Source organism: Nomascus leucogenys, chromosome 17 (assembly GCF_006542625.1).
Source record: "Nomascus leucogenys isolate Asia chromosome 17, Asia_NLE_v1, whole genome shotgun sequence".
NCBI lineage: Eukaryota > Metazoa > Chordata > Mammalia > Primates > Hylobatidae > Nomascus > Nomascus leucogenys.
The window spans coordinates 66,891,530-66,913,228 of NC_044397.1; the positions used below are offsets into that span (position 1 = coordinate 66,891,530).

The following is a 21,699-nucleotide window of genomic DNA, read 5'->3' on the forward strand; positions in this document are numbered from 1 at the left end:
ATTCTGGATTTTTTTGGTATTTGATATGCATTACATACATAGTATATTTTCTAGAATGAACTGTTTTCCCATGGCATTGCTAGTCATAGATTTAAACCTTAAGCCAATGAATGTAATCACTTTCCAGTTTGGTTTTACTGGTGCTACTTTCCTGAAGAGCTTTGTGTTTCTCATCAAATCTTACCATGATCTGTTTCATCTTTTGTTTTTGTTTTTTTCCTTTGCTCTTCTGCATACTTTAAAGACTGACTCTTCAGAAAGTCTTTCCTTGTGTAACCTGATCATGGAGGAAACTCCAGACAGTGGGTTGGCCGAAGAAATTCAAAGATCTCAAAATGATATAGGTGCATTTACTTGGGGCCCTGACTTTAGTACAGACAAGGTCAGCCAAGAAATTACCTCAGATGGGTTTGGAGAAGACTCTGCATGTCTCTCCGAAGCAGAGCAAGACATAAGATTATCCACCAGACTGCTTTCGTCTGCTGACTGGCCCACTGTAGCTGAACAGGGTGAGCATGCCCCGGGGCCAACCTTTCCAGGTGGAAATGAACAACTGCCCCCAGAGCCTGTGCCCGAGGATGGAGTTGCCATTGCTGCTTGTGTGGAGATGGAGCAGCCATATGACCCACTTGACTCAGACATGCCAGCCATGGACACAGCTGACCTGTTCAAAGAAAGTCATGAAGATGTGAAGAAGTCAGATGACGAGGAAGAGAAACAGAAGATAGAAGATTCTCTGTGGGCAGGTGTGGAGGCATGTCAAAAGGTAGACACTGGAGCTATTGATATCAAGACACTAGAAGGTACAGAGGAATTTGAAGAGAAAGCATGTGAAAGGACAGGCAACAGAGTGGTAGATCTTCTTAATACCATAGGAAAGGAAGACCATAAAACCTTAAAAATTAATGAAGTGGAAACTAGAAAAGATCTAAGAGCAGGGTATAAGGAAAGTACATACACCAATGAAAATTATTTTGAGAAAACTGACCTATTAGAAAAGGACATGGAAGGAGGAGATGTGGCAAAAGAACTTAGTGACAGAGACCAAGGTCTACATGATGGAATTCAAAAGATAATCAATAATTGTGGAATGACAGAAGGCTTTGGAGCCAAACCTGCCAATCACCCAGATATCTTGAATCCATCTCTCCAGACCTACTCTGTATCTAATATTGAAGATGGCAGCCCTGAGGGATGGGATTTGACTAGAAAAGACATAAAGAAAAACGCAATAGATACTCCCAACCATGATATGATATTTTACTCAGCACAAGACAGTACAGATGCTGAAGAAATTCAGTGTGAGACTGTGTTAAATGCTCTTGTAGGTGACAGGGATAAAAATCAGGCTGTTTTATCAGTAGAAGCTCAGTCTAGGACTGACTTTAATTATTCTCTAGGAAGAGATGCAAACAGAAGAGATTTATGTTCATGTAAGGCAGAAAGGTCACTAATAGAAGGGTCTGAAAGAACAGTAAATGAGAACTGTAGTCATACTGTTAACTTGCCAAGAATTGCAGAGATAGACTCTTGGGGAACAGATCCAGGTCAAATCTGGCAGCCAAGCTTGGATTCAGCGATGAATAATTTGGATATAACAGGATTCTCTGGTATGCCAGATGGCCAAGCAAGTGGATTTGCCAATTGTCTGGATTCTATTAACCACTGGCCTATCAGAGATACAGAAGGCTTAGATAATAGCTGGACACGTTTAGATGTAGTTGAGCACAAGGAAGAACTGGAGATGGACTTACTAGCAGGTGATTGTAAGGAACAAGCCATTGCTAGCTGCTGGGAACAAAGCCAGGAGATAGCGAGACCATTGATTTTGGGGACCTCCTGGAATGCTAGCACTGAGAGTTCTGCTAGTTCCCGAGACCAGGACATCAACAACTCAGATTTATCTGAAGATGAAATTGCTAACCAGAGATATGGATTGTTGTACCAAGAAATAGAGGCTGACAAAGACGAGGTACTTACCCTGGTCTGTAGCATAGACTAGCCAAAGACTTCCGTAGGTTCTGTTTTTCCTCATGTCTCTCACCTACTTCATTATCCATCACTGTCTTCTAGGAGGCCTGATCTCTCTAACAGATTGTCATGTACTTCTTGAAATCTGTGCAAACCAAACACAAATAGGTTGACCAAAGAAAAAAAAAAAAGCAGCATCAACAACAACAACAACAAAAACCCAACAACATAGACACATACACACAAAGCAGAATGATTGTGTTGGGAATTAATGCAGTCTATGTTACCATCTCATTTACTGAGTTTATTCTCCCTACTTTCACTTTTACTATGCAGATACTAAAAATGTGCTAAACCAAGAGCAGCACAGATTAATTTACTGTTCCTGAAGTGGTTCCGCTCCAAAAAGAACACATGAAATGTTTCAACCCAGGCCCACTGAAACTGTAACATATCATAATTGCTGTTCATCAAAATGATGCATTGTAGAAACACTGGAAAAGTTTCTTCCAGATCCTATCAATGGCCTGAAAAACAAGCAACTTAACTCCTAATGGCCCTTTTCTGGAATCATCTTTTCATTATAGAGAAAGTGGGTTTTGATTGGCACCAAACAATAATGCAGCAGCAATAATTGTAAAATTAACTTTTCTTTTTTTTTTGTCAGCCTATTTAAAATCATACAGTGTGGCCTTTGCATTTCCTAAGTTCTTTCATGCACAGCAACCTTTGTATTATTTTAAAACTTGTGATAGTCTTTACTTTCCAACTTGTCTAATGGATATTTACTGGCCCTACAAAAATGATAATGAAAAATAATAACACAATCTGATTTTTGTTTCTGTTTAGGCTTCTGGTGGTTCATTTAATGGATTCACACAGGTAAGGAATCTATTTTCTTACAAGATCCATCTGCTGAGAATGATGCACATTTTTTTTCAATGTGGTTTGGTTCTCTGTGCCACTAGTATAGCATAATGATTAAGAACGTCAGCACAAAATTGGACCCCACTACTTACAGACTGAGTAATGGAAACAGAATAGTAGCAACATTGTATGATTATTGTGAAGATTAAATGAGATATGCAACAGAGTGTTTAGCCCAGCAGGCTAGCACACACTAAGTTCTCCCTGACTTTAGTTTAGCTTTTATTAATATGTTTAGCTATACCACGGGCTTCTACCTTCTACCAATTCCTCCACTAGAAATTAGAAGTTGTTCTGATCTGAGACATCCACTGGATTCAGCTGTTCTAAAGAAGAGCTAGGATTGTTTTAAACTAATGAGGATGGATATTTAGAAAATGTGAGAGCGTTTTAGGAGCTTCCTTCTAGAGATTCCTGTAGGAGCCACACTGCACAGAGCCTTACCTCTTCAGCAGTTCTCCAGGAAGGAGCTGTTGGAAGATCAGAAACCATATGCTGGTTGTGTCCAATAAGGCAATATTTTTCTTGAGAGTCTGTGAAAGAGAAACCGCAAGATGAACTGTCCCACTAGGACAGTGTATGTGTATGTCCCAACAGGTAGGCAGGTGTAACCTATGTAAAAGGTCGGCCACATGGCTGTCAGGCTCCTGGATCAGTTCTGACAACCTCTTCACTGGAGACTTCAAACAGGCTTGTCTGTGATGCCTGCTTTGTCTCAAAATGTCAGACATGCACAGTTTCTAATAATTTAGCATTTAGAAGTCTCTAAATACATATTCATAATATATTCATAAATAGAATTCTCTATTTAAAGGTTTCATTATTTTCCCATGTTACCTATAAAAAGATAAAAACCCACTGATATCCCCACATCCAAATACAGATACACAGAAACACAAAGAGAGATGTTAATGCATCTCTTCCATCTTCAGAAAATTCCTTTGAAAAGTTATCATAGGCATTGTCATCAATTTCTCATTCTTTTCAGGTTTGTATTTCCATCAGAGTTATTAATGCACACAATTTTAAAAGTAACAACTTTTATAAGGGTTTTTATTTTAAAACTTCAGACCATCATACACTCCCTTTATTTCTTGTTTCTTAGAGGTAAATAGTTTCACTTCCTCCAACAAATTCTCTGTTATAATGCAACTTCTTGATTTCTAATGTATTATCTATTGACTCATCTCTCTGGAAGGTGAAGACTTAAAGTATTTTCCACCTCCTACCCACCCAATTCGCCCCCTCTTCTGCTTCCTGCCCTTCCTCTAATAGAGTTCCATTGGAGCCATCCAGGCAATCTGTGGTAATGTAATAGTGATGAAAATGCTATTAACAGCCAAGTCATGAATTTCACATTTTGTTTCATGCCAACTTTTTGTTTTCCTTTGTGGTAATAATTGTGGGTCTTATTTATTTGCCTTTTGATTGATATGCTTAGTTTTCTAGGTACTTAATCGCATATTCAACCCCATACTCTGTAGTTACATCTCCTATTTTGCTGAAAACATTAGACATTCAGTCAATTTCATCTTCTTGAAGAAATTGCCTGTCTGTCCTCCTGGGCTGCTGTGGTCTGAACTGGGTACTTTATGACTGTGACTTGCTGTAGAGCTGTTCTCACTGGCTCTTCCATCCTGTTGATCATGGGGACCGCCTTCACCTCTCTCTCCTGTCCTTCCACTGTTTTCTGATGCAAGTTTCCTCATCTGTGGTTTAATCATTCATTTGGGTGGAGCACAACCTCCAGTAGCTTTCTGAAAGAAGTGTATACACAGAAGGTGTATATTTGTGACCTTACACATCTGAACATGTCCTACGTATATATTAATATACTGGACTGCTAGTTTGGGTATTATATTCAAAGCTGTAAATCATTTTCCCTTAGAATTTTAAAGCCATCGCTCCACTTAATCCTACCACCTAGTGTTGCCTCCAAGAAACTGTCATTTTGATTCTTGATATTTTGTAAGAAACCTTCTTCCCTCTCCTCATTCTTTCTCTCTATCTCCCTCCTCCTACCTCTTTCATCTTCCTTTCCTCTCTTTCTCTCTGGAACTTTGTAGCATCTTCTTTTTACTTCAGTGTTTCTGAAATGTTTCAATGATGGGCTATGGTCTGAGTCTCTTTTCATCCACTGTATAAGCCTTTTTAATCTCAAAATTTATGGGTTTTTGTTTGGGAGAATTTTAAAAAATTATTTCATGGCTTTATCTTTTTTTTCCTTTGTTCTCTCATTCCATAGCACTTCTATTTTTCATATGTTAACTTCCTGACTAGTATTCTATTATTTTTTCTTTGCTGTTTCCTTTTCTCTGTTGTCTTTCTCTACTTTCTCTGTTTGCCAACTATTCTAACAGGTTTTTCACCCCTATAATTTTTTCAATTTCCAATAACTATTTTTGTTTACTGCATATTTATTTTCCAATAACATCTTCTTCTTTGTGTCATGAATGATTCTCTTCCATTATATCTCTGAAGGTGTTAATCATCATTTTTCAATTATTTTTGCAAGTCTTTGTTTCTTCCTCTTGCTTAACCCTTTCTATTCCATCTCTCTTTTATATTTGAGACTTCTCAAATGTTTGGTGATCTTGACTGAATGTTCATATTTAAAAGTGGGATGCTGAAAAGCTGACTGGAAACTTCTACAGGTAGATAGAGTTCATTGACTGTGGGCATTGTTGCAGGACTTTCTGTCTCATCTTTTCTGTTGGGGAGCCACTGAAGTCAGATTCTTTGGGCATTTTGTTTTTCCTTTGGGCTGGCCAGATTTCCCAGGGAAGATTTATTTTGTCTCCTGTCTGTGAAGTTCAAGTCTGACTACTAGTGTAATGGAGGTGATTGGGGAAAAAATGGGAGCAGAGTGGTGAGAGAGGGGTGCATGGTCTCAATATTTATTATGTAAGTACTCAGTGCTTCTACCTTCCTGATGTGCCTGTGTGTTCCCCAGTCCAGGGACCCTGTTTCAGCCTCTGTATAATTAATCTCAAGTCTTCTGCTAGGGTAGGCAAGGATGTTGCTTGGTGTTCTTAGTAGGTAAGAATATCTTGAGGTCTGATGACTTTGTAATAGACTTTTACTATTCTTCTGTTGTGACCACCGCCCTCACTCCTGTTTCCTATGGCTCTTTATGCTTCTAATTCTTCACCACTGGGAGTTCTAAGGAACAAATCGGACGGATTTTCAGCATTTCTAGCATCACCTTAGGATACAGAGTTCTTTGATCTACCAAGTTACTACTCTTTCATCTGCTTTCCAATTTCAACATTTTGTTGTTTCTGTCTTTCTTCTCATTCTTTTCATTCTTATAGGTTTATGCCTTAAAAAATCCTTTTATTGTTGTTTAGTTTGGATTCAGGAGGTAACAGAGGTAACTGCGTGTGTTCAAAACACCATCTTCAACCAAAAGTCACTGGCTCATATTTTCTGTTAGACATCCCCTGATGTCAGTTTCTTCAGGCATTTTGTTTTTTTCCTTGAGCTGGCAGATTTCCCAGGAAAGACACTTGGGTCTGCTGTTTGGAGGGTGCAAGCCTGGCTACCAATGTAATGAGAGATGAAGGTTCCTTTAGAGATTACTTTTCCTTTAGATTTCCTCCAGCTTGATTTGTTTAGGTCAATGAACTTATTTTATGAAATGTTAACATATGGCTCATACATAACCCATAGAAGGAACACTTAAGTAATATAGTGAGATTGAATTCACAACATTTAAAAAGTTTAAATTTTGGAGCTTCAACCACTAACTTCTGATTCGATATCAACAGCCAGAAGAGAAGCTGTAGACTAAAGATGCCCCTGTGGCCTTTGTTTAATGACTCCCCTAGTATTCTGCTAGCAGAGACTTATATTTAGAATAACTATTATTAAAACTTACTTTTGGCTGGGCGCGGTGGCTCACGCTTGTAATCCCAGCACTTTGGGAGGCCGAGGCGGGCGGATCACGAGGTCAGGAGATGGAGAACACGATGAAATCCCGTCTCTACTAAAAATACAAAAAATTAGCTGGGCGTGGTGGCGGGCGCCTGTAGTCCCAGCTACTCAGAGAGGCTGAGGCAGGAGAATGGCGTGAACTCGGGAGGCGGAGCTTGCAGTGAGCCAAGATTGCGCCACTGCACTCCAGCCTGGGCGACAGAGCAAGACTCCATCTCAAAAACAAAACAAAACAAAACAAAACTTAATTTTGCATGTTTTGACTTAATGATTTAAAATAAAAGGGGACTTGAACATGTTTAAAATAATATTTATTGAGGCCAGGCATGGTGGCTCCCACCTGTAATTCTAGCACTCTGGGAGGCCAAGCTCGGCAGATTGCTTGAGCCCAGAAATTCGAGACCAGCTTGGGCAACATGAAGAGACCCTGTCTATACAAAAAAATGCAAAAATTAGCCAGGCGTGGTTATGTGCGCCTGTACTTCTAGCTACTCAGGAGGCTGAGGTGGATCGCCTGAGCCCAGGGAGGTGGAGAATGCAGTGAGCATGATCATACCACTATACTCCAGCCAGGGGAACAGAGGAGACCCTTTCTCAAAAAAAAAATTAGATAGAGTCTCGATAGATAGATAGATAGATAGATAGATAGATAGATAGATAGATAAATAGATAGACAGGCACAATTGATGGTAGCTAATTTAAATATCTTTAAAAAACATCTTCTATTTTTATCCTTGATTTTCAGCCCCAGGATACTTCATTATTCACAATGCAGACAGACCAGAGTATGATCTGCAACTTGGTAAGTTGATTTGGGTTTGTGCTCTCAGGAAGTTGTTAGTTATCACTGAATGTTCTAAAGCTGATCATTCTAGGCTGTCTAGAGTTTGAATACCCAGAATGTGGTTTCTGGATCCTGTACTTTTCTAGAAAACAGGAGAGAATGTGTCTGTAAAACCTCAGTGTGACTTTGCATTTGGTTATTTCTATTCACACAGGCACAGTCATTCCAGCAAAAACTAGTCTCCTAATTGTGAACCCCAGCAGAACACAGTGAATCCATTAAGGACATGTATATTTCCATATGAATATAACTTAAGCTCCAGTATTTAAAGTGAAATTGCCTCAAGAATTCATGCTTCAAAATAAATCCTTGTTTGTTTCTTGAACCTGAAACTACCCCATTTATCGTCTCATGCCTCCACTTTGTGAGAGGTAGAAAGCAGTAATGCATAGTAGAGTTGTGATTCCTAATTTGATACCAAATGAGAGGAGAGAGAAAAGCTTAGTTAGGGAATGAGTAAGAAATAGAAATAGTTACTCCTGGCGTTAGAGGAGATTCTTAAAAGATCAGTGTTGCAGTTATGATGGGAAACATTTTTAGCAACAGCTTAAAGCTTACTAGTAAAGACGAATGAAGAGACCTTAAGAGATGTCACTTTTGAGCATGTCCTTGCTACACTTCAGAGGATTTGGGCTCTTTGAGGACTAGTTCATGAGGGTTATTTGTAGCACTATGGTTTTCTCACGGGAATAGTGCATACTTATCCCAGCTCCTGCCTTTCATGTTGGATGCTTGGAATTGAGATTAAATAGAATGATTTCTTTTAAACTATTTTATTTTTAAGTAAGGAATTCTGTTCTGGAAAGTTTGTCTTCAAGGCTGGTTTGAAATATTTGCAAAGACAGGTGTGTCTCTCATACCTTGTTAATAGATTGTCACACTTTTGCCTTTTGGGCAACCAGCTGAAAGGCAGAGTCTCTCTGGCCTGCAAATAAGTATTTAAATGTTTCAAATACAAATTATACTTGTGTTAGTAATGGAGCCAGTGAAACTCATTCTTCATGTTTGTTGGTGATTCTCAAGCTGAGTGATGGAGATGGGGAATGGAATTTTTAATTATCAATCATGAATGGTTTATGAGAAATGGAGAAATACCAGTATAAAAGGAAAGGCAATTGGTTATAATGAAACTCACACCTACTATACTGATGCAAAAGATTCAGGTCTAGAATTCAGTGGTTTTTAAGTTTGGGTGAACCTTTCCCTATCATCCATGGCTGGTCCTAGGAGCTTCCATGCTTGTCTTTCTCTTCTGTTTGTATGTATTCTCTGAAGCAGACATCTTGCCCCTTCTTTCCATGGGGAACCTAGCTTTGTCATGTTCAGCATTGCAAATGCTGCTAACATTGGTCCTGCCCTCTGATCTAGGAAATTACAGTGAACTGATGTCTCCCAGTGAGTCGTGATTGTACACGATCTTCCCAGGAGCAAGAAAACGTCCCAGTGTTTGGCTCATTGACTATTCTGAGCGAGGTAGGGGGTGAAGTTGGTAATGAGCTGTACATCTCCCAGCCTGCATCATACAGCCCCGCAGGACATCTTTTGAGTACAGGTTTATACCCTTTTGAATCAATAACTCTTGCTCAGGGCTCAGGGTTGCCTCTAAAGCCCTTTGGAGTTCTCACTAAATTAGCTCTCTCAGGATTGGAGAAACTGGATACAAGCCCACATTGGATGTGACTAGACTTCTGCCCCTGCTGTCCCAACCCACCTCCTCTTCCTCTCTATTGGCCCGCCTTTCATCGTATCACAAAGGATACCAGAAAAGGTGCTGCAAGGCTACACTCCTCATTTTATTCTAAAGGAGGAATTGGTTTATGGTCCTCAGAGTTAAACCATTGTGGCATCTGCTGCCACCAATATCTGTAAAAGATGTACCTCTTCTCTGAGTGTGTAATGACTGCTACTGAAGCAAACAATAGGAAATCATTCTCAGCACTCCAAAATAGGTGTGGCATGGGATCAACCCATTTGCAATGTCTTTCAAGGGAGGCATCTTGTAGGAAAAACGGTGAAGGTAGGGCACAATTCCCACAGCACTATGTTAAATCTCTCCACAAGAGGTTGCTCACATTTTATCTTTGCTTTTCCCTCTTTCTTGACAAAATACTTACAATTTTACATTATCTTGGAATAGAAAGGTGGCTTCTATTTCTGAATTTGGGTAGCTGATTTTATATATAACCATGCTTCATTGTTACTCAACATTTAGTGAGCTATACTATCCTCCTGGAATTCAGGTTAAGTTGTAATGCCATATTGTAAAATTTCATGTGTTATTGTCATATGTGAAACATCTTGTAACTTGTGGGGACATAAGCAATCCTATGTTCTCTTTATACTAGACCACAGTTGCACTGTCAAATTTCAACAAGCAAATGCAATTAGACTCATTTGTAAAATCACCCTAGCTATTTATTCTTGCCTTATAAAAAATGTCAGAATTTCTTCAGACTTCTAAGAAACCCAGACTCTGATGCAAATATTTTTTGCATTTTAAGATATCTTTGCATTTTATAAAATATATGATGTTATATTTCTTTGGCTCATGTTTTAAAACATCTCTTGGCTTCTCATCTGGCTTCGATCTTACTTCTTCCATAGAGTAGACTCAGCTTGCAGTGAACAGCATCTGCTCATGGATTTCTTGGTGTTTTCCCAAATTACCCTTTTATCCTTCATTGTGAAGGTCATTTGATACCAGGCTGTCATAGCAAATCACCTTGACTTCCCAAATGGCAAGATCATTCCCTGAGCGCTTACAGTATCTGTTTGCTGTTATGAAAAACTTGTTCCATTATGAAGATAATTCTTTTCAAACAATAAAATTGAAGTATTTTTCCATAAAGGACTCTTGAGAGCATATTAGTGTGAATTTTATCTCATTCTTTCTTAAAAATTATGTCAGGCTACCTCTTAAAGCTTAAAAAAGCCCATAAAAATCAGATGTCTGCACACTTGTCTACCAGTCCTTTGAATTTATTATGTTCTTTGAAAAGAATGGTCGTGTGATCCTGGCATGCATAAAAGTGGAATGATTTGGTGGGAGACATAAGACAAATACTTTGTGTATTTGTCCAACACTAGGCTATTCATATTCATTTTGTATTATCTCAGCATAACTTTTCCATCACTTCTCTGTGGAACTTGCCATGTGCACTGACTCAGATAAATGTACAGGACAAATAGAGGTGCGTTTTGATTGCTTATGGTGAGTTGGATAGAAGTTACTGATTTCTCCAATCACAGCATTAATTAGAGACTTCTTACTCCATTGGGAAATCACTTTAAAATTTTTTTTAGTTTAAGTGTTCTGGTGATAGAACAGGATCTTATGAGCCCTCTAATGGCCATTCATTTAGTGAAAGAATCATGCTAGATAAATATGTTTATATTAATAAGAATGGAAAAAGAAGGAGTATTTTCAGTATCTGTAGTGACATACATTGGCTGTGGTGCTTTTAATGGCTTGCTGTTAGTTTATATTGCTACTTTTAAAACTAAAAAGGCCTTGATCTAAGAGATGCCAGAAGCCTGATTCAGCATATATGTAATTGAAATCAGGATGATGTTTGTATGTCTTGTTGGGAGAAAAAGATCTCACCCTGCCTACACAATTCAGGGGGTGTAATTGATACCATGGAGAATACTGCCCTGTGGTTCTTTAAACAACTATTATATGAAATAAATGCATTACTAAGGATTTTGTTGGAGAGAGAAAGGGAACAAGGCACCTAACAGGAATTTACAAGGCAGTAAAGTATCTATGATTGTAGTAGCGAATAGCCAGGTAGCTGATTCTGTTCTTCCCAGCCTTGGAAGTGAAACACTGGCTTCATGGTGACCTGTTGGGTCAGATGAATGCATTTTAGTCTAACTGTTAGAATGACTCTTTTGATTTTTTTGGTGCAATGCATATTCATAAAACTGAAAGGCCCTGGAACTGTGTGCCCTGTGATTTCTTCCTTACTCCTTCCCACTAGCAAATAATTGTGGGTCCTCCTAGAATCCTCTCTCTCTCTCTCTCTCTGTCTCTGTCTGTCTCTCTCTCTGGAAAATAGCAGAAACTCTTATAGCTATCATAGGTAAATGGGTAGTCAAAATGTTGCAAGTAAGTAAAATGGGTAGGTAAAACGGTAAGTCTTGCCTGACTTCAAGGGAAATGACAGTCTTGATGATAGTAAAGCAGAAGCTTAATAAGATTTTATTTCTAGTCCTTTCCGTTCTCTAGAAGCCTATGATGCCAAATGGGGGGCTTTTCTCCAGCACGGATTTCATGAAGCTAGTTGCCTATGGGATGACAAAGAAAATCTTAATTGTCCAGTATTCTGTAATGTTATCTATTTACCTGTTAAATCTTTTCCCTCTAACCCTCAAAACAAACACTCCAAGGCTGAATCTGAACAGGCTCCGCCCACAGAGCCAAAAGCAGAGGAGCCTCTGGCTGCTGTCACACCTGCCGTTGGGCTGGACCTTGGAATGGACACTCGGGCTGAGGAGCCAGTGGAGGAGGCAGTGGTGAGCACCACCTCCCTATCACCCTCCATCTGCCTCGCTGCCACGGCCATGCTCATCTCATGACCATATGCATCGCTGTCATCTTTGCCTCACTTGGGCCAAACATGCTCCATATCTGTTGTAGCTCCCAGGTTCAAATAGCCTTCATTCCTGTTCTCTTTCATTTTTTAATAAGGAAGATATCCAGGTAACTGATCTTATGATCTAAAGAAAACTGTACATAGCCACAGGTATAGCACAGTAAAAGGATCGTAGAACTTGCGAGTAATCAGACCTGTTAATGCTTTGTTCTACCTGTGACAGCTGGAGACGTGCCTTTATTAGGGAACTTGCATGTGATAAACAGAATAATAACTTTGTTCGTTTTGTGTACATATTGATTATTTACAATATTAGTTTTGTAGGTTGGTTAAGGTCCAATGAGGTGTTGAAATCCCATGTCACAACTCCATGAATCTATAAGGATTCCTATGTGCACCACCATTTGCTCACAATTAAGTCTGCTGATGACTCTTATAATAATACGGACCTTGAGGATGTTTTGTTCTTGTGCTGGGATGGGGATCCATTTGTCTGCCTGGAAACCTGCTCTTACCCTAATCCATGCAGCCATAAAGAACACCACATTGCAAACTGGGCTGAGCTCTGATATGTACCAAGTAGAATTGGACATTGTAATACTCATGAAAAGTGTAGAGTACAAAATACCCACGGCGAGTGAAAAGTCATTTATTTATGAAATGCAGAAAAATATCTTCCAATAATTTCAATCAGGGTACCATTTACTCTTCATAGACTGTACAAATAGGAAAAACAATTTCTCTATTACCAAAAATAACATTCCTTAGATTAGATACCTAGAGAAATGAGTCTTACTTCATGTTGTTGGTGCTTTAAGTCATTTTACAGGGAAAATGGTAGGTCATCTGTCACATCAACAGTTTATTAATCAAGTAGAAAAATAAATAATAGTGCAAGATAGTAATGGAAAATACTTAAAGCCGGACTGAATTTCTCCTAGAGGCATTGCTTGCAGGGACTTTAGACCAGGGAGTGCTGCGTCCAGGGCCGCTCCCAGATTCACTGGAGATTTCAGCAAGTCCACGCAGATAGTGCTTTTTCATTTGGTGTCCAGTGGTGATCTGTGTGCTCACCTTAGCTTTAAGATTATTTAAATAACAAAGGAAGGGAAAAATAGAGTTTAATTTTTTGCTACTATTATAATTAAGAAGATAATTTATTTTTAAAGGAATATGGATGATGCCAGGGAGTTAAAATGATATTGATTTAGGTTTTGAGGGAAATTGTTTCGATTCTGAAAACGCTCTCATCAAATCCCTATTTTGAACAGCAGCACCAACTTCATCTTCACCAATGTTTTAAAACTAGTTCATTGATTTTATGCCCAAGACTACTCAGTGTAAGGCTTAATGCCATCATGCACATGTGTTTGAGCAGGGGCAGCACTGGATGTTGTGCAATGGATTGGAAATGTGGAATAGACAAGCTACTGTGTTCAATACAGCTGAATGTTGATTCTCCATGATCCCTTCTAAGAGTGTCCTGTTCATATACCTCCCACACCCATCCTTATTTCAACAAACTGATCTAAGTAGGCTTTTGTTTTTTTCAGAATCCAGGTTTATGGTTTTCCAGTGGACAATATTAGTGGCCACCAATTATTAAGTACCTACTATGTAATAGGTACTATATATATATGCATATGTTTGATAATTCTTTAAGCTAAGGGTAATATGAAAAATATGCAACACCCTGTGGCACAGGCACCAACCATCACTCAAACCAGCCTCCCTCATATTGGGTAAGCAGCTATTTGGAAGAATGCTTCATTCTGAAAATACCTTTTCTCCTGAAGCTCATAGGTGAACTGTAGAGAATCAAAAATTTTGATTCCTTGTAAAATGTAAGGCAATTTACAGTCTAATGAAGGATTCAGGCACTTCCTGAGATCCACAGGTGATGCAAGAATCATAGGTGCAGAGCTCACAGCGTGATCCACGCTTTCCACAGAGAAAAAATTCAAATTCATTTCTCCATATGGACTGAAAAATAATAGTAACAATGTTAACTAAGAGGAGACAGTTTACAGCAATTCGGTTTGCCCAATGGTCATCAGTAGTGGCTGCCTTCCATGTTTTCAACATGGACATACTTGGATGAAATCAATTTTTCCCCTCATTCTCCCTTCTCCTTAGGAAAAAGAATCAGATAAAATGTATTTTTGTTTCCTAAAGTAGATTTATAGCTTCTTCCTTCTGGTCATAATAATCTAACACAATATTAGGGTTATATTTCTCTGGAGAAAGGTCTATAGGTTGCTAGATACGTGATATTTAATTATAAAAACAAAAATCCACATTTTGTCCCTAGCATTAATTAATTGGCTGGCTGTGGTTGTCGTCAGTCAGCATTGAGTTGACATGACCTTTTGAAGTAATCCTTTCACTGCTGAAATGTCACCATAATTATTAGTTCAGATTTTGACAGAATGCATTTCATCTGAGATGAAGTTTGTGATTGTTCTGTTTTGTTTTTTTAAAAAGGCAAGTATAATTTTGAACATGGGAAATTTTAATGGTGTTTCCGAAAGAAGCCTAGAGCTTTTAAGAAAAGTTTAATTATTACATTTTTGTTTGTTGTTTTATTTCTCATATAGCTAGTATTGTCTCCAGTTTTTCCCAACAACATCAAATTTTACTAGTATGTTTACAGGATGCATTTAAAAAAACAACACTCTTGTCTTTCCTTTTCCAGATTTTTGCATGTTATGTAAATAATGAAAATATTTGTTAAAAAAATGATTTGGGGCCAGGTGTGGTGGCTCACGCCTGTAATCTCAGCACTTTGGGAGGGCAAGGCGGGCAAATCACATGAGGTCAGGAGTTCAAGACCAGCCTGGCCAACATGGTGAAACCCTATCTCTACAAAAATACAAAAATTAGCCTGGTATGATGGCAGGTGCCTGTAATCCCAGCTACTTGGGAGGCTGAGGCAGGAGAATCGCTTGAACCTGGGAGGCAGAGGTTGCAGTGAGCCGAGATCTTAACCATTGCACTCCAACCAGGGCGACAGAGTGAGACTCTGTCTCAAAAAAAAAAAGAAATTCAATATGATTTCAATATTCGTTTCAATATATGTTAGAGAATGAGGTTGCAAAGCAGGTAAAAATGAGCACAGAGCCAATTCATAATGTATTATTTGGTTACAATTAATTATGGTTAGATTTTTACCCACATTCCATTTTTTTCTAAAGAGGCCCCTTCTAATTTTCTCTAAATTTCTGTCAGTGCCTGTACTTTGCTTAAATGATGTGAATTATACCAGTGTTCTTTTGTGCCTATTATTTTTTCAAAATAATGCCGTGTAATTAAATTTAGAGTTAGCATAGTTTTTAGAACATATAAATGTAAGGAAGACTGTGGTAAAGACGTTTTTAGAATTGTTGGGGAATCCTGGATTATGAAACATTATTGACCCACTATTCTGGGGACAACTTTGGTTTTTGCTGTGTTTTGTTTTTTAAAAATTTTACCACTTAACTTGTCAAGACCAATTTAAACCAACAAATATATACATATCAGAATTGCCAGACTATAGTCTATCAACTTCATCTTGCTAGAATATTTTTGTCTGAACAGAATGCATGTGCTCACTTCCTCTTTTACTCAGTTGACAGATATATTTGAGTCCTCTGTAGGTGTCAGGCTCTGTTCTGGATCTGGAGAATCCAGGGATGTGGTAAATAGATATGGCTCCTGCCTCCGAGTTTCCACAGACTGGTGGTTGAGATGCACATTACACAGAGGTTGAGGTGTCCTTCAGTGACACTCATGTTCATGGGAAACAGCATTTGGGTTTTCTCCTTTTGCAGAGTAAACATGAGAGCTGTCGTTTCCCCTGTGCCTCTATATATGATCTCCCAGTATGTCAGAGGAAGACATTGAAGACAGAGGAAGCCAGGAAGCTTGAATTATTGTCTGCCCTTATTAACATAGAATATCTTCCAACTCCAAGTGCTCGCACTGAAGCATGCTTTAAGATGTCAAGAAACATACATATGTATATATTTTTCTTTTTTTTATGAGAACCTTGGAGATGGATGTTCCTGTTTACCTTTCTTAGAAAAAAAAAATCACAGAATTGGTTATTTTCTGAGTTTGACTATATTCCCATTAGCAAATAGTTACATTTTCAATGCCCCCCAAACTAAACAAGTGTCTGTTTCTCTCTTGTTCATGATACCAAGTACACAGCAGAGTGCATAATCCATGCCCATCAGATTCTAAGTCATTGATTTGTTAGTTGGTTGACACTGTAGTCTTAAGGTCCTTAAAGGGGCTGCAGTTTGATTTCTTAAAGTACAAATATGTATATGGTCATTTTCCTTCTCATTGTTTTTCATTCAGATACTTTGGCTTTTTTATATTCAGGAAAAGCAAGCCAGTTTTTATGATCAAAAGCAATGTCAGTTTTTTCATTCTGCCCCACAGCTCTGTAATACCTAAGCCCCACTTACCTCAAATATAAAATGGAGTTAATAATAATCACCTTAAAAATTTCCTATGAGGGCTTAGAAATAATACATGTTGTCAATTTCAGCATCTGCCATGCAGAGGTTATTAGCTAATGACAGTTTGGTGATATCATTATTGTTATCATCATCATGAAAAGTTGGTGAGAAGCAAATAAGCAGAAGCAGGTGAAATATGTACTCTGGGGAGGAGAAAGCAGCAGAGGCAAAGAATAACAGCCCCCTCTTCCAGTGTTGCCTCATGTCAGAAATGGCAAGGAACCCAGTCCATGTTAGATCTTCATCAACACAAATTTCCATGTGGTTCCCAAGCAAGCTGTGTCCCATCAAAATTCTTCGTCCTTTCTAAGAAGACTTTCCCTTTTCTAGGCACCTTCATACTCAGTGAATGAATAGGGAATTTTTCTATCTTCATTGCCAGGAGATGTGAATATTCAGAGAACTGGCAGTGCCCTCTCAGCTGCATCCTCCTTCAGTGTGGTTGTAGAAGGAAAAAGAAAGGCAGATGATCTACAAACATGATACATCCAAATCTGATACAAGTAACTGAACCTAGATCTTTCTCTCTGTCTTTGCAGGAAGTCATAGGGAAGAGATAAAGTTAGCCAAGAATAAAGTGAAAGTAACAACACAGTGATCAGTTCCCCCAACCTCACAGAGCAGGTTGATCTGGGTTTGTAGGTGGCCATCTCGGAAATATGGGGCCACTGTGGTTTTCAGATGTGGCTGATATTAAGTATTCATTAACCACCTACCAACTGCTAGTAGCGGCATACACACACCATCTTCCCTGCCTTCTGGAGTGTGATTTCCAAAGCCCTATCTCCAACAGGCCCAAGTGAGACTTTTTAAATGTCATTGTTTATTCAGAGTGTTGTTATAAATCTATGTGAACATGAACTCAGGATTCGGGTTGTTCTTCCACTATTGAGAAGCCATTTTGAGGTGACAGATGCCCAGTGACTTTTAAGTATTACTTTTGGCATGTACTTTTCTTCTGAGGTGAAATTCACATAAAATAAAATTAACCATTTTCAAGTGAACAATTAAGTGGCACTTAGTACATTCACAGTATTGTACAATCATCACCTCTATCTCGTTCCAAAACATTTTCGTCACCTCAAATCACACCCCCATAGCCATTAAGCAGTGACTCCCATCTTCCCCTCCCCAGGCCCTTGGTACCTGCCAATCTGCTGTGGATTTATCTATTCTAGAGAGCTGATATAAATGGAATCATACAACACATGATTGTAAGATGGTTTTGTGTCTGCCTTGGTGTATACTTTTTGTCACATACTAAATCTAGAGCTTTAGCTTGATGTATTTAATATAACTAGTTATCATTAGCTTCAGGATAAGAAACTCCTATTCTCTCTTCTGAATATGTATTGGGCCCAATTCATAATCCCTCATTGAAACCATTCCTGGTCATCAACATAATTGGGTAGCCTATGTAAGACCAGACCCATTCAGATGTTAAAAAGACAACTCTGTTGAGATAATAAAGCCCCACCCCAATATGAAGCCCAGTCCCACCCCAGAACTCAGAATTTAGACCTACAAGAGCCTTACAGATGTGTTCTACTTACTGGCTCACCCCTCTTCCCCTACCGGTGGCAGTGTTGGGATTTGTTTAGTCCATGGATAATATGGAACCAACCCCCTAGACCATGTGTGCTGAGTTCTCATCCACTTCTTGCCTGTTCCTGTTCTGTCCATCCCTCACCTCCAGGACAGAAAGGCCCTTGCATGAGTCCCTCCTGCTAGCCCTCTGTAGACATGAGCTGGAACCCTAAATATGATCAGGAAAAAGTGCTTGATTTGAGATCAGAGATCCCTTCCTTTTCCCCGGCAAGTTGCCTTGTATTCCAGCATCAGTGCTCAAGCACCTCAGATACTGCCTTTGAGGACGACTGTGTGTGCCTTGAAGTGAAGGAGTATGATCAAAGAGAGTAAGGTGATAGTAAAGAAGGCCATACTGTGATAAGAGATACTAGGGAGCACCAGCATTATCATGCATTCTCTCACAGCAGTCCTGTGAAATAGGATTATTTAGGCATCAGGACCCTCATTTTACAGATTAAGAAAACGGACACAAAGAGATTGATTGATTAACCAAGATCGCACACCTAGAAAGTAGTGACATGTGATTCAAATCCTGGTATTTTAATCCATAGCTGTCTATCTCCTGACTACTCCAGATGCTTTTAAAAAGAGGAGGTTTTGTAAAAATATATTTATCAACACATCTTGTATCACATCTAACTAAAGCCGTTAGGGTCACAACTTAGGGTCGAAGCTGACCCAAAGACTTCCCACGATGAATGCTTAGACTTGATGGATGTTCCTGGTTTGTGGCTGAGGAGTTGAAATGAAACAGAAACTCTGTGCAGCCTCAACCTTGAACTTCTCAGAGGTAATGTGTATCCTAATCCTACACTTTTTCTTTGGCTGCAAAGCAAATTTCAAAGGGGATGTATTTGAAAGACCTTGAATTAGGAATATGGGGAACTGACTGCATGGTCAACCAGTGAGGTGGCCTTAGGGAAATCATTTTACCCTCTGTGCCAGTTTTCTCGTTCCTCCTTTAAAAGGGTTGTACATGATAACCTCTTCATGCTCCCCAAAATCAAAATGTATTACTTTAAAAATTCCTTGTAGTAACAAGAGCACCTTGTGTTTATGGCTTTTTTCCAGCCTCTGTTTGCTAGGCCATTGGGATGACATATCATTGTGGAGTCGCTTTTACTTACTAATGTCATGGCCAGTTCAAAGGCTGTGAACTCAAAGGTTGGCAGTCGGGCCTTCCAAGTGCGACTTTCAGCTACCTACCCATCCTCAAGCTTCAGGCCCCACACTGCCATCTGGGTTGGGTCCCAGGTTGCACAGTAAGATATATGTCGTGCTTGACAGGGTCAGGTTTGAAAGTTTTGCCAACAAAGTGTAATGACATTCAGGTGATTTGCAGATCACTGTTTCTCAGTCTAGTCTCTGGGTGTGTCTGGCAGCCTTCCTTCTGCCATCTGCCAACCTGAGCCTGGGCTTGCTTAGGAGAAGGCAGTTTGAGCAGTAACAGCAGACACTTTACATGTCATTCAAGATGACATAGCCAGCCATGGGAAAATGCTTATTGTACCGTAAAGGTGTCTTTGTTAAGCAACCTCTTTAACAAACTATTTGCAATCCCCATTGAAGCTGTCCATGGTGGCTGCTCCAGAAACTAGTATGTGCTCATCTCCTCATCTCTGAGAGAGAACAATACATGGTATTTACGTTTGCATTAAAAGATAAGTCCTCTTTTCCTATCCACTTCTCCCCTACACGTTGCTGATAAATCACTAATTAAAACTTTAAATACTGATCTGTATTATTATTGGATATTCTGACACAAACTTAAAGGCCAAATTAACCAAAAATTCATTAACTTTGAGATCTGTGTAGAAGACTTTAATTTTTACAGGAAGTGATGGAGCTAGTTCTAACAGACATTGCCATGGCAACAGTGCTGCCTGCAGTTGAGTTGCTCTGGGACCTGGCTGCTGAGGGTTCATGATGGGACTGCAGGCAATACCAGGAAAGCAGATTGAAAAAGATGATTGAGCTGAAGGTTGTGAGGGGGACACCACTAAATTCCTTTATTAGAAAGGAAGCGCAGAAATGTGTCAAATGAAATTTGCGATACCAAGTGCCAGCTTTGAAAGGAACGCTACTAGGGACCTGGGGTACCATGAGAGACCTTGCCCCTACCGTCACACTGAAGGAAAATTATGACCTGAATTGTTTTAAATATAGTTCATGTGAAGAGATTTACCAGTCACCAGCCTGTGCCACAGTCCAGTCATCTTCTATTTGGGGCCATAATGAGGATCTGGATACCCTACCTCCCTTTTGGGCTTCTCTTTAAAATGGATTCTGAAGAAATGCTGTATTTTCATTAAAATGCCAAGGATCTTCAGACAAGTCAATAGCTCAAATTGGATCTAGAATTAGAGATGGGCAAGAAAAGGCAATGGTGCTCTGCAGCCAGGATTCCCGCTGTATTTATCTTCCTTTGTTACTTTTCCCCATGAGTTTACACAGCCAGGCCCAAAGGGACTTCCTCCAGCTCCATAGCGAATTAGTGGAAGAGTCAAAACTAAAACCCAATCTCTAGTCTATCTCTAGTGCCGCTTCTACTTTATAATAGTTCCTCCCTTGTAAAATGAGAACACTGGGCCCTATGGTCCTTCCACCCATGGGATCAGATTAATCTCTAACTTGTGAACATAGCTATCCATGAAAGTCAAAATGTCCAACTTCTAAATGTTCTCAGTTGTAGTTCTGTAGTTCCATGGATCAACTGGTCGTCTTTTCCACTTTTCCAGCCTGTACATATCTTAACAATGAAATCTACAAGACAAAATGAAATCTATAGGACAATTACAGGACAAAATAATGTAGAATAATAATGTAAGCAAAAGTAATGTAGAGAAATTATATCAAACCAACCTCTTCTTGATATCTTTTTATTGTATAATTCACTATTGATTAAGAGGGATTTTGTGATATGTTTGCTTTGGTGCCCGGATAGTATGTGTACATGAATAAAGAAAAAAATTTATAATCCATGCATCTCACTTTAAAGAGTAGCATTCCAACAATTTAAGTGAATGTATCTACTGTTTATAAGAATATACTCACATTCTTTGTCAAACATCACTTGGGAACCAAAGGTTATTTAGGAGGTCTCAGAATTTCTGTGGAACTCCCTTACTTGAGAGGTGTGTGGTCTTCTTGGTTATGGGATGGTGTGAGAAAACACAGAATTTAGAGTTAGACAAACTGTTTCAGTCCTTGTTTACTGACTAGGTGAGTTATTTAAACTCGAAGTACTAGTTAATTTTTCTTGAAAATGGGGGAGTATTGAATAGGGTTGTTAGAAGAATAACGTATAATAAATGTAAACCCC

At 39.1% G+C, this 21,699-nt stretch overlaps 2 protein-coding genes across 3 annotated transcripts in view; both read left to right on the forward strand.

The window, feature by feature from the left end:
* The window catches only part of LOC100600277 (amphiphysin), a 251,099-nt gene that overhangs the window by 202,324 nt on the left and 27,076 nt on the right, over positions 1–21,699 (forward strand). For both annotated transcript variants that reach the window (XM_003268961.2, XM_030797024.1), the window contains exons 15-17: positions 2,821–2,853; positions 7,580–7,636; positions 12,071–12,196. In XM_003268961.2, coding sequence (XP_003269009.1) covers positions 2,821–2,853; positions 7,580–7,636; positions 12,071–12,196 — 216 coding nt within the window. The remainder of the gene's footprint in view (positions 1–2,820; positions 2,854–7,579; positions 7,637–12,070; positions 12,197–21,699) is intronic.
* Positions 8–2,192, forward strand: LOC115830961. The gene has a single exon (XM_030797025.1). The coding sequence runs from the start codon at positions 26–28 to the stop codon at positions 2,000–2,002; it is 1,977 nt and encodes a 658-aa protein (XP_030652885.1). The 5' UTR covers positions 8–25; the 3' UTR covers positions 2,003–2,192.

Coding starts and splice junctions, on each gene's coding strand:
- LOC115830961 (XM_030797025.1), top strand. CDS start 26: ATGCATTACATACATAGTATATTTTCTAGAATGAACTGTTTTCCCATG.